General features: G+C 38.3%; 1 protein-coding gene across 1 annotated transcript in view; it reads left to right on the top strand.

The window, feature by feature from the left end:
• The window catches only part of CMTM4 (CKLF like MARVEL transmembrane domain containing 4), a 35,112-nt gene extending 30,574 nt beyond the window's left edge, over positions 1–4,538 (top strand). Inside the window, exon 4 of the mRNA XM_086758384.1 lies at positions 330–4,538. Coding sequence (XP_086614510.1) covers positions 330–503 — 174 coding nt within the window. The 3' untranslated portion in view covers positions 504–4,538. The remainder of the gene's footprint in view (positions 1–329) is intronic.
• Positions 4,539–12,443: the final 7,905 nt, after the last annotated feature.

The raw sequence follows: 12,443 nt of genomic DNA, 5'->3' as shown, positions 1-12,443 counted from the left end.
ATCCATTCACTGTGATGTGCACCCTGAGGAATGAACTGTTGGATGAAGAGCTGTATTCTCCTTTACGAGAGGTTCTTCCATTGAAGTTGCATTGCAGGATTTAATTGTCGTGTTTGTAGACAGAGAACTTTGTGTTCTGGGATCATTGATCTTCATGGCTTTTGCAGATTCCCTAGTTCACTGAAGAAAACAACCGTCAATTATACAGGCCATGATGATTTGCTAGTGCAAACAAAATAAAAAACTAAGCTTCTGAGGAATTTGTTGTGAAACTACTATTGTTCTTGTTTTCAAAAATTCTCTTTGACAATTCTTTCTACTTCTTGTAGATATTTGGTTTCTTGGCAATGGCAGTGTATGCTGTGAACACATATTTAGCTATTAAAAAGTGGCGAATGAACAGCAGACAACAAAACAGTCGGCAGACCAGTGATTACATACGTGCTCGGACAGAATCCAGAGAAGTAGATCATCGCCCTGAGATTCAGCGTCTGGATGCATGAAAGCGACATTCAAATGGGACTGCAAAGGGAAAAGAAGTGCTGAACTCCCTCGTGGAATAAAGGGTGTTTTCTTTGTTTAAGGAAGAAAAGGAAGATCCCATGGTGGCAAAGAATGCCCAGCCCTGCATATGTGCAGAGATGCATTGAGTCAGAAGCTGTTGTCATGAAGGCAGTTAAACGTTGGTCATTCAAAAGCAAGATCTGTTTAAGATGTCCGCATATATATGCATATATTATATAACTTATATAATATATATTATATATATGTTTTGAAGTATGTTTTTGTCTTGGATTAACTGCACAGTAGTTTCCTTCCCTCTCCCAAGTGCAAGCTCTGAATATACGTGTTCTGCCACTGTTTCTTCATCTGTCGTAAACACTAAGACCAGCACTACGTGAGTTGCTTAATAGAGGACAGAAATTCACCAAAAGTAAATTTAATACATGCAAAAAGGAAGTGAGATGCAAATAGCAATAACTTAGCCATGCATCGTATCCAGCAAACTCTCTGTATCCATCCTCATGCAGCATCGGCACTGCAACTCAATTCTCACCTCAAGATGTCTTGTGGTTTCACTGTTGCTGCACTTCTGTAGCTGAACTGGACAACCATTTCACGTGTTTTGCTTGATGGATGCAGTGTTGGGGTAGTTACCCTATGGGTTACTCCAAAATTGCCATATTCGGTTCATGTTTGACCTTGGCCAGGTCTGAACTTGTGCAAAGTTAGCAGGTTTACTGAATGGTCACCATAATGCATCGAGTGCAAGTATGTGATTTTCTGCTAATGTTGGGGTACATTCTGTTTTTAATTCCAAAATGGGAAATGGAAATACGATTTGGAGGCAGGGTGGAGAAGTGGAGAAAAGGGTGTTGAGAGGCCCAGGAGAGAAATAAGAGGAGGTCATCCAATAGATTTCTATTCTTGTCATGGCTTTTTTTTTTTTTTTTTAAGTGTCAACCTTTCTGAGAAGCCGAGGGTAAGCAAGAACTAGATCAGTAGGAGTGCCTGGGCTTTTTTCATACTGGAGGGGACTGGGATGGTGACAGGTGTGAACGTAATGCTGCAATGTTTGAATCAAGCAACAGAGAATTATTTTGATGTGTGTAAAACCAGTGACAAAACTGATGTCTTTTCATTTTGTTTAATAATGTCTACAGTGCGTTTCACCTTAGTGGCTAAGATGGAGGTTAAAATTCGGAAAAAGTTACTGATTGGAATAAAGAAAACTTGCATTTTCTTAAAGAGTAATGGTTTACCAGTTACTATAGTAACATTTTATTGTGCTTCATTGTAAGTGAATGCCAAAGGGATTAAAAAAGGATGAAACCATAGAAGCCAACCTCTAGTGCTGGGTTTAGAACACAGGGATTTTATTGAGGTGGTGTCCCACCAGGATTACTGTGCATTTCATGAAAAGTAAATGAGTTCCATGTTCAGTGTGGTATGAAATAAGAAAGTTTATTACTGCCAGTACAGTTGTTATAGCCCGACTCAAATACAGAATATTGTCCTCCAGCAGATTCATGCTTTTAGACTTAGAACCCTTATCTGAAATAAAGAAACAGAAATCAGGTGATGCATAGCAAAGGCTTTTCATTAGGAGTGTATCCTGTTTGCTGGTTACTGGCAAGGACTGAAATGGTGTGTACGTAAGAGAACAGCCCGTTCCTCTCCTGTACTCCCTGTGCTGATTCTGGTTTTTTTCAGAGTTGTGGGAGGTTTTGTGCATCTGTACATGTATGAATTTGGTATCTTTCAAATCCTTACACCTCTCCTTACCTAGAAAAAAAAAAAAAAACTTCAGCAAGCCTTTTCTGGAGCGAGGTCATGAAAAGCATTTGTTACCTTTTATCTGGAATGACAAATCCAGAGCCATGCAGTTGTATTTCTAATGCAGTGTAATACTTTATCATGTAGTATAGTATTCCTGAGTGACCTTGAGTGCTTTTACATGTGAAATAAGTTTTCTTGAGCTGAGAACAGCATGGCATTATTTATTACTTACATCATGACTTGAGCTTAGCACAGCTTTCAGGGTAGAATTCAAAGAGAATATTAATTTAAAAAATGCTATCTGATACACTTTGTAAAACAAAAACAAATGTAAATTTGTAATTTCCTTATTTTGAGGACCAAAGATGATTTTAGTATTGTACAGTATATACTTTCTAAAAATCTAAGTTAAGCATTTATTACTCTATAGAGACATTATTTACTGATTGCATTATATAGAAGCGAAATAAAGTAGCCGTGAGAGACAACTAAATTTGAGACATTAAGAGCGTATGATACACAATTGATTCCCCTCGACTTAATTTTACATGCTGTATTTAAGAGGTGGTAATATTTTAAGACTATTATCCAAACTGCAGTCATCATAAACAAACAAACAAACAAAACCCCAAAACAAAACCGAAAAACCAGCTCTGGAGGAAGAAAATATGGGAGAAAGTTTAATTTTTTTTTTCTTTAAACTTGCGTAGAAGTGTGACATTAAGTTGGTTCTCCCAGCCAGTTAGTCTTGCTTGTATTGCTGAGCATATAGGGATAATTTCTTTTAGTCCTTAAGAGAGTGCTGTTTAGCTCTGTAAAGGGACTCAAAACCCACTGTAAAGAAAACGGAATTAAAGCTACTCGAATGAATCTTGTAGGAATGGGATGCTCAAAGCTGTAATGCTTCTGATTAGTCCTCTTCCATCAAACTAAGTGCTCAGGTATGCAATCTCCATGTGTTTCTGTATGTAGAAATGACAGTAAATTTTGCAACCTATGCAGAGACGTGAAAAGATTAAACAATAATGGTTGGAGCAACAGCATAGTAATGGTTGTACAGTGTTGTAAGAATATGTTTTCCTCTTAATGCTGTTATGCTCAGTTGTCAGCCTTAGAGTTTATCATACGCTCCTGTAATGATGTGTGAACTGTCTACAACAGGAATTTCTAAAACCATAATTAAGAACTGATTTCACAGTTTCACTACTTCTTAGTCAAGTTGATTCCTTCTTACTCTCCCTTTGTTCTTTCCATTTCATATATTCATGCCTCATCTATCTTATGTTCTAATAGTTAATTTTTGTTAAGCCTTCGTCATTGATCTGTATAGTATCTGCTTCAGTATAAGGAAGATAAGAATACCATGTCCAGTGTCCTTTTGCTTAAGTATGGTCCTCTTCCCTTTTGTGACAGCTTATGATGTTTCAGCTGGATGTGCTGGGGGAAATTTTATTCCTTCCCCATGGACTTTGGAAGCTAGCTGGTGCATTGCATGTGTTTCTGTGTAAGCTTTCTGATAGGAGCCACATGCTTAGAGGTTGAGAGGATTCATCTACCTCTGCCTTTTTTGAGAGACAAGATACTGACTCCAGAGATTTGATGCCTATATTTCAGTCTGTGCTATTCATCACGGGCTTCGTATGTAGAAGCGTGGCGTTAGCAGTGAACTGTGCCTTGGAAGCAGCTTCTAATCTTTTGCTTATAACGTGTCTCATGTGAATTTAAATAAAATCAGTAACGTGCGGTGCTTCTTCATAGGCTTTGTCACATGTTTTTCACTGTGCCTCTCATGATGTGATCTATGACTTTTATCTGGTTGAATTTCATTGTTGATTCTAGAAAGAAGGAAAAACTGGTGAAAAGACTATCCCTAAGATAGTCTTACTCTACCTTCCCCCCCCCCCCCACCCCGTGAATTATTTTGTACCATATGATGATTGCCCCTTCCTAACTTAAAATGCTGTGGAACACAGCAGGAGAATTGATCCGCTACAGGCGGCATGTGGACTGTTACGAGTGAATTAACCACTAGTTTTCCATGAACTTTAAAGGCCCTAAACAAATATGATATTTGTCTTTTTTGTGCTATTTTGGGGATGTGCAGGAACAGCAAATACTAACGTAATACGTGGTTTTATTAATGCAACCCTTTCCCTCTCCCTGCCTTCCTTAGTCCCAGTTCTGTATCTTATTTTCTAGTCTCATGACAACTTTGTAAACATTCCTACTTGTTTTCTTTTGTGAGGAAAAAAAAACAACCCAAACCCAGAAATAAGTAAGAATAATGTTTTTTTTTTAGGGTATAATTAAAAACAAAACCAAACCCCAAACTTAATATCCATTCAAATAGTATAGAAGATAATATCCTCTCTCCTACTCAGATGAGATACTGAACAGCTTTGTACATGAAAATCAGAGCATAAAGAACAGGTCTTACGCTGAAAGCTCTGGAGCCAAACATCTTCAGCAGGTATATAGGAAGAATAAAAGGTAAGCACAATCTGATCACGAATTTGAGATGCGATTTGAGAAGGGGAGAAATCTGAACTTTGATGCTTGATAATCCAGTGCTTTCTAATTGATATGTGAACATTAATAATCCGCACTGCAGAAGGAAAGATGGCTTCTGCTCTTTGTAGAGAAGGAGAGATTGACACCTTGAATCGGCAGTGCAAGTAGCTATGGAGGTGTTTCTCTGTTCTGAACTCCAGGGCCGCGCAGGCTGTGTAACACAGTTGGAGAGACTCCACACTGACGTGGTTAATGGTGCATCTTGAAAGCTGAGGTGTGGTGGCAAAGCAGCGCGATTATCAAATAACTTCTGCTCAGCTGAAGTGTAGGAGTTGGCTCAGAGACCTGCAGGACGTAGATGCTTGCATCAGAAGGGCTCTGTGTCTAGAGAAAGGATAGTTTCAGAGTAATTTCTGCTCAGTCCCATGGAAATGAGTAAAGCAGTCATGTAGCATTTCTGAAAATTGGGTACTTAGTTCTTGTTGTTTATAGCATAAAATAATAGATTGTTTGGAGGGCCAGCAAAGCTCAAAAAGACTGTGCAGATAGAGATGTCAGGTGGATGAATTTTAATGGCAGCAAAAGTAATAATTTTCAAATGAAGCTGAAATAAGTACAAAAATCGGCAGAATGTTTGAAAATGCTTTGTACAAATTATGCCATGTTCCTTTCTTTATTTTAACAGAGGGAGTTGGTAAAAATGAATTTATAGAAATATTAAGGAAATCTCTGCCACTTTAGCGTTTTTCCTGGTGTACTGTTTTCCCTGTTAGCCGCTTGGCCACCTGGATAGATTTGTTTGACAGTGTCAGAGCGGTGCTCTCCAGCCTGAAAGGGTTCCTTTGTTGTTTTGGTCTTATTTTTGCGTTGCCTTTTAAAATCTGTCTATAGTTTAACCATTTGTATTCAAAAAATAATCTTTAAAAAAATCTGCTTACACTGTGATTTCTGATAGGCTTTAATTTAGAGTATACAACACAATCTGATGTCTTTTGGGATATGCAGCTTTCAAAAGTGTTCTTATCTATGCCCAGAAATGAAAGTTGTGTATTTATCATGAAAAAGTGATTAGATAAAGTTACCTGTCCAGAATCCCAGTGCAACTCCTTTGGTTGTGCTGGGTGGATGAGTTAGTCAAATTGCCTTTTGATCTCTATGGGTTAATAAATATTTTTTTATGACTAGCCACAGATATTCCTTTTTAAATTATACTTGGCAAACAGAAGATATTTAATTTTATATACAGTTTACATAGTTACCTTGATTGACATATTTATAACAGAGAGCTTTGTGTTTACTATGAAGGTTTTATCTGTATACCATGGACTTCATGGGTAAAATTTAAAAAAGCCAGTTAGCATAGATGGAAGGATATGGAAACTATCTTCGTGAATGCAGAATGAGGACAGAGGAGCATTTTAAAAAGCGATAGCCAGATTGTATTAATGGAGTATCTGGGTTTTCTTATGTTTTGATTGGGGCTGGTCCCTTCAGCTGTTTTAATAACATCTGGATGTGAGTAACAGAAGGAAATCTGACTGTCTGCCTCTTCTGACTGTCACTAACTGTTGTCTAGAATACGGGAAAGTTCAGGGTATTGTATTTGTTTTGCTTTGGACAAATGTCTCAATAGACATTTAATAAAAACCTTCGTGTCTTTGAAAGAAAATATCCTCTCTTAACTAGGCTGATTTATCACTTTTGGTAACCTTTGAATCCCAAAAGTAGTATTGTCTAAATATTTTTAGTAATGTTACATTTATCCTGATGTCTACAGGTTAAAGTGGTTCTGGCTAGCACCCTTTTATTACACCAATTGCTACCTTCATTTTTCTACTGTTTATACTTTAATCTTGAATGTTTACCAGTCTGTACTTGTTGGATTTTGTGGAGGGAGAGAGTATCTTAGCACTACAGTTCATCCAGTTTTAATATGTACATCATAGTTCTGGAGTAAGAAAATATTTTGATTTATATATTGTGGCCAATTTATTGCATTTTAAAATGTTTTCTATACCTAAGACACAACATTTATGACATAATGTAACAGATGACTTAGCTAATCATTATATCTGTCTAGACTTACTACTTCTGTGTTAGTGTCAGTTTGAAACTATTTGTATATGTTGAAGTTTGTAAGGGTTCAGGAACCCACGATAAAATAGTAAATATGTATTTATTTCTCATTATAATGCTCGATTTTGATTTCAAAGTTGACACTTTGTATGTCTTTTCACAGAATTGTAAACAAATAATGAAAAACTGCTTCACCTAGTGTGCCTTCCATGTGTGGTATAAACACCTGTCATTCACGAAAATAGAGATGTACATTTATTAAGCCGGTAAACACTAGTTTTGTAATGTGAGTCACTAACGCGTCTCTGGCTTCATTGCGCTCTGTTTCCACTAATACCAGTTTTATGGCTACTGTAGTCATTGCTTTCCCTTTGAGCACTAAGCAGTAAATCTGATATCATGGCAAATCAAAAGATTGTATCGCCTTTGCTCTGCTCTGCCTTCAGCTGCTACCTGAAAGATGGAGATAAAGCAGATTGCTGTGGTGAGCTAGAAGGTACTCCAAATTTCTTTCCTCGAGGCTTGAGTAAAGAGATGGTCAGCGTCGGATATCTGTATCCTCAGTGTTGATTCTGGGTCCTCTAGAAAAACATAGCAAGCGTGATCTAAAATTCTGATTCTAGCTCATAATTTATGATTTATTGTGTCCGAGGAAGGAGTGTTCAGGCCTGACTGAAAGACTTTATCCTATACTGACAGATTGGTAATTGTGAACAGCTCAGAAGTATTTGCTGAAATAGTGGGTTAGAATTCCATCTTGGGCTGAGCAAAGCAGATGCAATTTTCCTTTTATCACATGAGCACAAATCTGCTGTGTAATACCTTTGGTATTTTGCTTTTGAAGTAAGAAAAATTGTAATGTTTTGCCAGGGAAAAATCTTACAAGCATACTCTGTGTGAATGCAGAACCTGACTCTGTTGTCCTTACTCAGGCAGAATTCCCCATTGACTTAGGGGACTGCAGATCAGGTACCTGTTGATCACCAATCCTGATCCAGGGTTTGAAGAATATCAGAAGTTAGCAAATGTTCATATAAAGACAATTTACAGCCTTGAAGCAATTTCACACTATTTTGGTAAGTATTCTTGAAGTTCTCAAACTGACACGACGCCAGCTGATGACATGGATGCTTTCCGTAGCGGTTCCTACCAGCTGCGATCGCTGTCCCTCAGTATCGACAGCTGGTACTTACACGTGTAAGTGTAGCATCTTCCAGCTCTGTATGTGAAAGTTGTGCTGTTAATGCCTGACCAGTTCCAAAGGCAAGGTAACTCTACAAGAAAACGTAACGTCCAACTTGTTTTTACACCAGTAATGATTTTTCAATATGTTGTACGCTTCTTTTCTGTTAGTTTTTATGCTAAACAAAAAACACAAGCTGAAGAATTGTAATATCCTTGCAATACAGAAAGCAGTCTTGTTTTTAAAATCCATACTGTTATAGCATAATTTAAATGGTGTATTTATCAGTTTTAAATGTCATTTTGCTTTTCCAGTCTTTTGTATATGGGCACAATACTTTTTGTAAATTTTTTAAAATTACTTGTCTTTCTGTCTTTTTTTCTTTCTGGTATTTGAAGATTTGAGTTCTATGGATTTTCACAGTACTCTTCTGATCATGTCTTCATAGTGGTAAAAGTCTGTATTTTTGTATGTAGGGAAAATGGTAGTTTTCTAACACTTATCTTGATCAATATAGTACGAAATCGTTTGTGAAGGACTTCTGTTTAATAAATGGACATATTAAAGTACTAAAACATTGTCTTCATCTGTAAAGGCAACATACAAGCTCAGTATCCCAAGTGTTGTGGATGATAATCCAGCAAGTGTCATCGCTAAATGCACTTCCTGTGCAAGACAATGGCATAGGCGTTAAACATCAAACGAACCAACCCTGTCTGAGTTGGTTTTTTGTGACTATGTCTCTGACAAGACAAACCTCATAGGTGTAGGAGTTACTGAAAAACCACATATAAGCAGTCCTTGATGAGAGGTTGTATGTAACAGAAAGCACATGGAACTGCTTTATTGCTGAAGTGGTTGTGGTGGGATTGCTGTTGTGGAGGTTTCTCCATCTGGTACGCTGTAATGGGCTGAAATGCTCTGTCTTGTGGTTTGCAGCATCACATTCTGGACTGAAAAGGAGTTTTGGAGCTGAAATGCCAGAGTGAGTGGGTAATGCTCTGCCACCACATGGGCTGATAGGATGAGGGGTAATGGTTTTAAAATAGAGGGAAGTAGATTTAGATTAGATACTAGGAAAAATTTTTTTACAATGAGAGTTGTAGAACACTGGCACAGGTTGCCCAGAAAGGTGGTGGAGGCCCCATCCCTGGAAACGTTCAAAGCCAGGTTGGATGAGGCTCTGAGCAACCTGATCTAGTTGGGGATGTCCCTGCTCCTTGCAGGGGGGTTGGACTAGATGACCTTTGAAGGTCCCTTCCAACCCTAACCATTCTATGATTCTATGCAAGTCCTACTTTGATGCAATTGGTAGTTCTGGTATCCAGGTGCTTTAGGCACGAGGTGACAGCACTGAATTGATAAAGGTAAGAACTGAGTAAACGCACGGATGCTTGAGTGGGTGTTGTGGACAGATTTGGGAATATGAATGATGCTCTTAAAACACTGCTTAGGGATAACATGCACGTGGGGAGGTGGACAAAGGTGGTGGTACGATTGAGCTTCTACAGAAGGATTCACTAAGGAGAGTCATGTGCGTGTACCGCTTTCTGCTAGAGGATGGGCCAGTTCATTTTGCATGTGTGGGGTTGTCAGCAGTGGTAAATTCAAATCTGTTGTGGTGTTGCATCCATTGGACCTGCTTAGAGATCAGGCCGCAGTGAAATTGATGCTCCCTAAGAAAACAAAGAATCAAAGTGCTGGACTTAACATCAGCAGCAATATGGCATTATCCATGGTGTTCCTTGGTCAAGAAAAGCTTTGTTAGCTGTTGAATTAAAAAAAAAAAAAAAGTTTATTCTAAGTTTTAAATACAGAATCTTCTTTCAGTCTCCTGGGAAGGCTATAATTGAGTTCTTATTCAATGGACCAGGCTAGCAAAATGTGATGGACAGCATTGCAAATACCTAAAATAAAAGCACAGGCATTACTTGGCCAAAATTAACATTGGAATCACTGTTTTCTTTTACAAGGAAATAGACTGAAGAATGGATTTTTAAAAAACTTTTTTAAAAATAATGCTTACACTTTCTGTGTAGCATTGTTTTACCTTCTGACATAGAAGTTTTACAAAACATTCAGAGTACTGTGAATTCTTTCAGTAAACGAGGAACCTGTGTGGCAGTGAGGGTTTCTTCATGCAGCCCTGTTTACTCTGAGGAAAATCAAGAGATGGTGTCTTCATCCTGCATTTTAAACCAATACTCTATGCAAAATGGTGTCTCAAGTATCTTGTAACAAGATTCACATTCTCAGTCCATATCTAAACTACTTCTGCTTCCTTGATGTATTCTCTCTCTCCTTCTCTCTCCATGCTTAGAAAAGTATTAAAGGATGGCTAGGTGGAGCTGCTTCATCCATATGTAAAAATACAAGGTGATATGTATCTTGCATGATGTGCTCTTTGGGGACGGTTTGTGCCCTGATCTTTAGAATGCAGCCACTTCACTTTATTATTTTTAATCTCTTACAAGGTTGGTTACAAGCTGCCTGCTCCGAGGTTCAGCTCAGCCTAGTAGCACTCTGTGTTTTCTCGTGTATTTATGCATTTTAGAAATACAGGGGTCAGAAACATGCACGGTTAGTGTTTGGTTACAAGTATATACTTGCTTAATGATACAGGCTGCTGGTCTCCTAGCAGGGGAAGATGCAGCTATAGAATTCAGGCTTAGAAATTTGCACAAAGATGAGTTACCAGAAGCACAGTGAATGAAAAACATCTGCTTGTTATGCAGAGCATTAAATTGTCTTCTGCTTTACAACACACTAGGCTGGCGGAAGCAGTCTTCTCAAATACCACATAGGGTGAGATACACCACTTTTCACTTAGCATCTTGGAAATTACTTTGTCAGTTGGAAATTTAAGACTTACAGAACTTTGAACAATATCTGGTGAAAAGCAAAATTAAGTGGAGTAATGGACAAACTGTTAAAAGGACAGTTGAGCCTCCTATTTCAGTGAGAATCTAGAAAGGCTGCTTGGAAAGGTCTCTTGAATTCCTTGGCATCACCTGTAGATGATCGCATGATCATCACAGAAGACTGAACAGATTTTCCACAGGTAAGTATACAAGCCTTTTGATAGCAGAAGGAGGGAGAGAGATCTTCAAACTGTGAGAGCTGTATGAAGTCAATCTGTGATGCCAGCTGATCATTTTTCCTTCCTGTTAATGGCCTTGATTCACAGTGTTGATATTGTTGTTCCACACTTGGTATTGGAAACTCTCATCGCTCCCCAGGTTTGTCTACTGCCGAGTGCTGTTTAACAAGCACAGGAATTAAAAATGGGAATAGCTATCCTCTAGTTGTAATGAAGGCATATTAGCCTGTATGGGTTTTGGAAAAGGCTCCTGTTTGGAACAAGAATGTATTGTGATGGAGAAGATATGTTTGATTCTGACCCTGCTGGTACACCGAAATAAGAACTTCAGTAAGGCCTGCATGCTGCAGGTGTAACATCATGCTTGTGTCACGAATCTCAAACTGCAGAGAAACCAGTGCTCCCACTATTTTGATCTTATCATTTGAGGTAAAACAAGCAAACAAAAAAAACAAGCTAAAGAAACAGACAGACTTTTCCTCTCCCCTACACTGGACTCTGAGCTTAGTGCAATATTGCTGGCAGGAGATGAACAAAAGACTGAGTAAGCCTTGCCCCCTTCCACCCCCACCAAATCAGAATTGGCATTAAAGTAATTATTTTAAATTGAATTATCTTTTTTGAAATGATACTCATAAAATATAGAAGTGTACTTTACTTCAGTCAGGGAAACAGATCTTTTTAAATAGAAGGCTGGAATCTTAACACAAGTGCTTGACCCTGGGAGCACACTGCTGAGAAATAAATGAAATCATCAAATACTTGAATGCTAATAATGAAATTTGGTGGACAAGGCAATTCATTGCCTGTCTGCTACGGTAGTTCTGAAGCACTTAATGAGCAATTTTGTTTGCCTGTTCTGATAATTTTTATGAGCGTTCCAATATGAAAAAGTTACTAGAAAACCTTAGCAGATTTCAGGTTGTAACATGTCTGTGAAGGGCAAACCCGAAGGGGACTGTTGTTCACAATGTTATTACTTACCAAGTAAGAGCACTGTATCTCTGATGTCTACTAAATATGCTAAAACTAATTCTGGGTTAAATTCTTTCATGCTTATGCGCTGAAGATGAAGTTTCTCTTTGCAAGACGTGTAAGCATGAGTGATTGGTCTCCAGTGCTGGCTTTGTGCTATTGTTGCCTCCCCAGCACACAGTGTCCTTCCTGATGGAGTTCCTTGAATCACCGTTAGTCTCGCTGGTCAGAGGCAAGGCAGCAAAACCAGTAAAGGCACCCAGCATTTCTATGAAAAGAGGTTTAATCCAGCATGGTTTCTAAATGTTAACCATGTAC

This window comes from Chlamydotis macqueenii, chromosome 13, assembly GCF_036417535.1.
Source record: "Chlamydotis macqueenii isolate bChlMac1 chromosome 13, bChlMac1.mat, whole genome shotgun sequence".
In the NCBI taxonomy this organism is placed as follows: Eukaryota; Metazoa; Chordata; class Aves; order Otidiformes; family Otididae; genus Chlamydotis; species Chlamydotis macqueenii.
The sequence above is the reverse complement of the archived record's forward strand: the minus strand, read 5'-3'. Positions and strand labels throughout refer to the sequence as shown.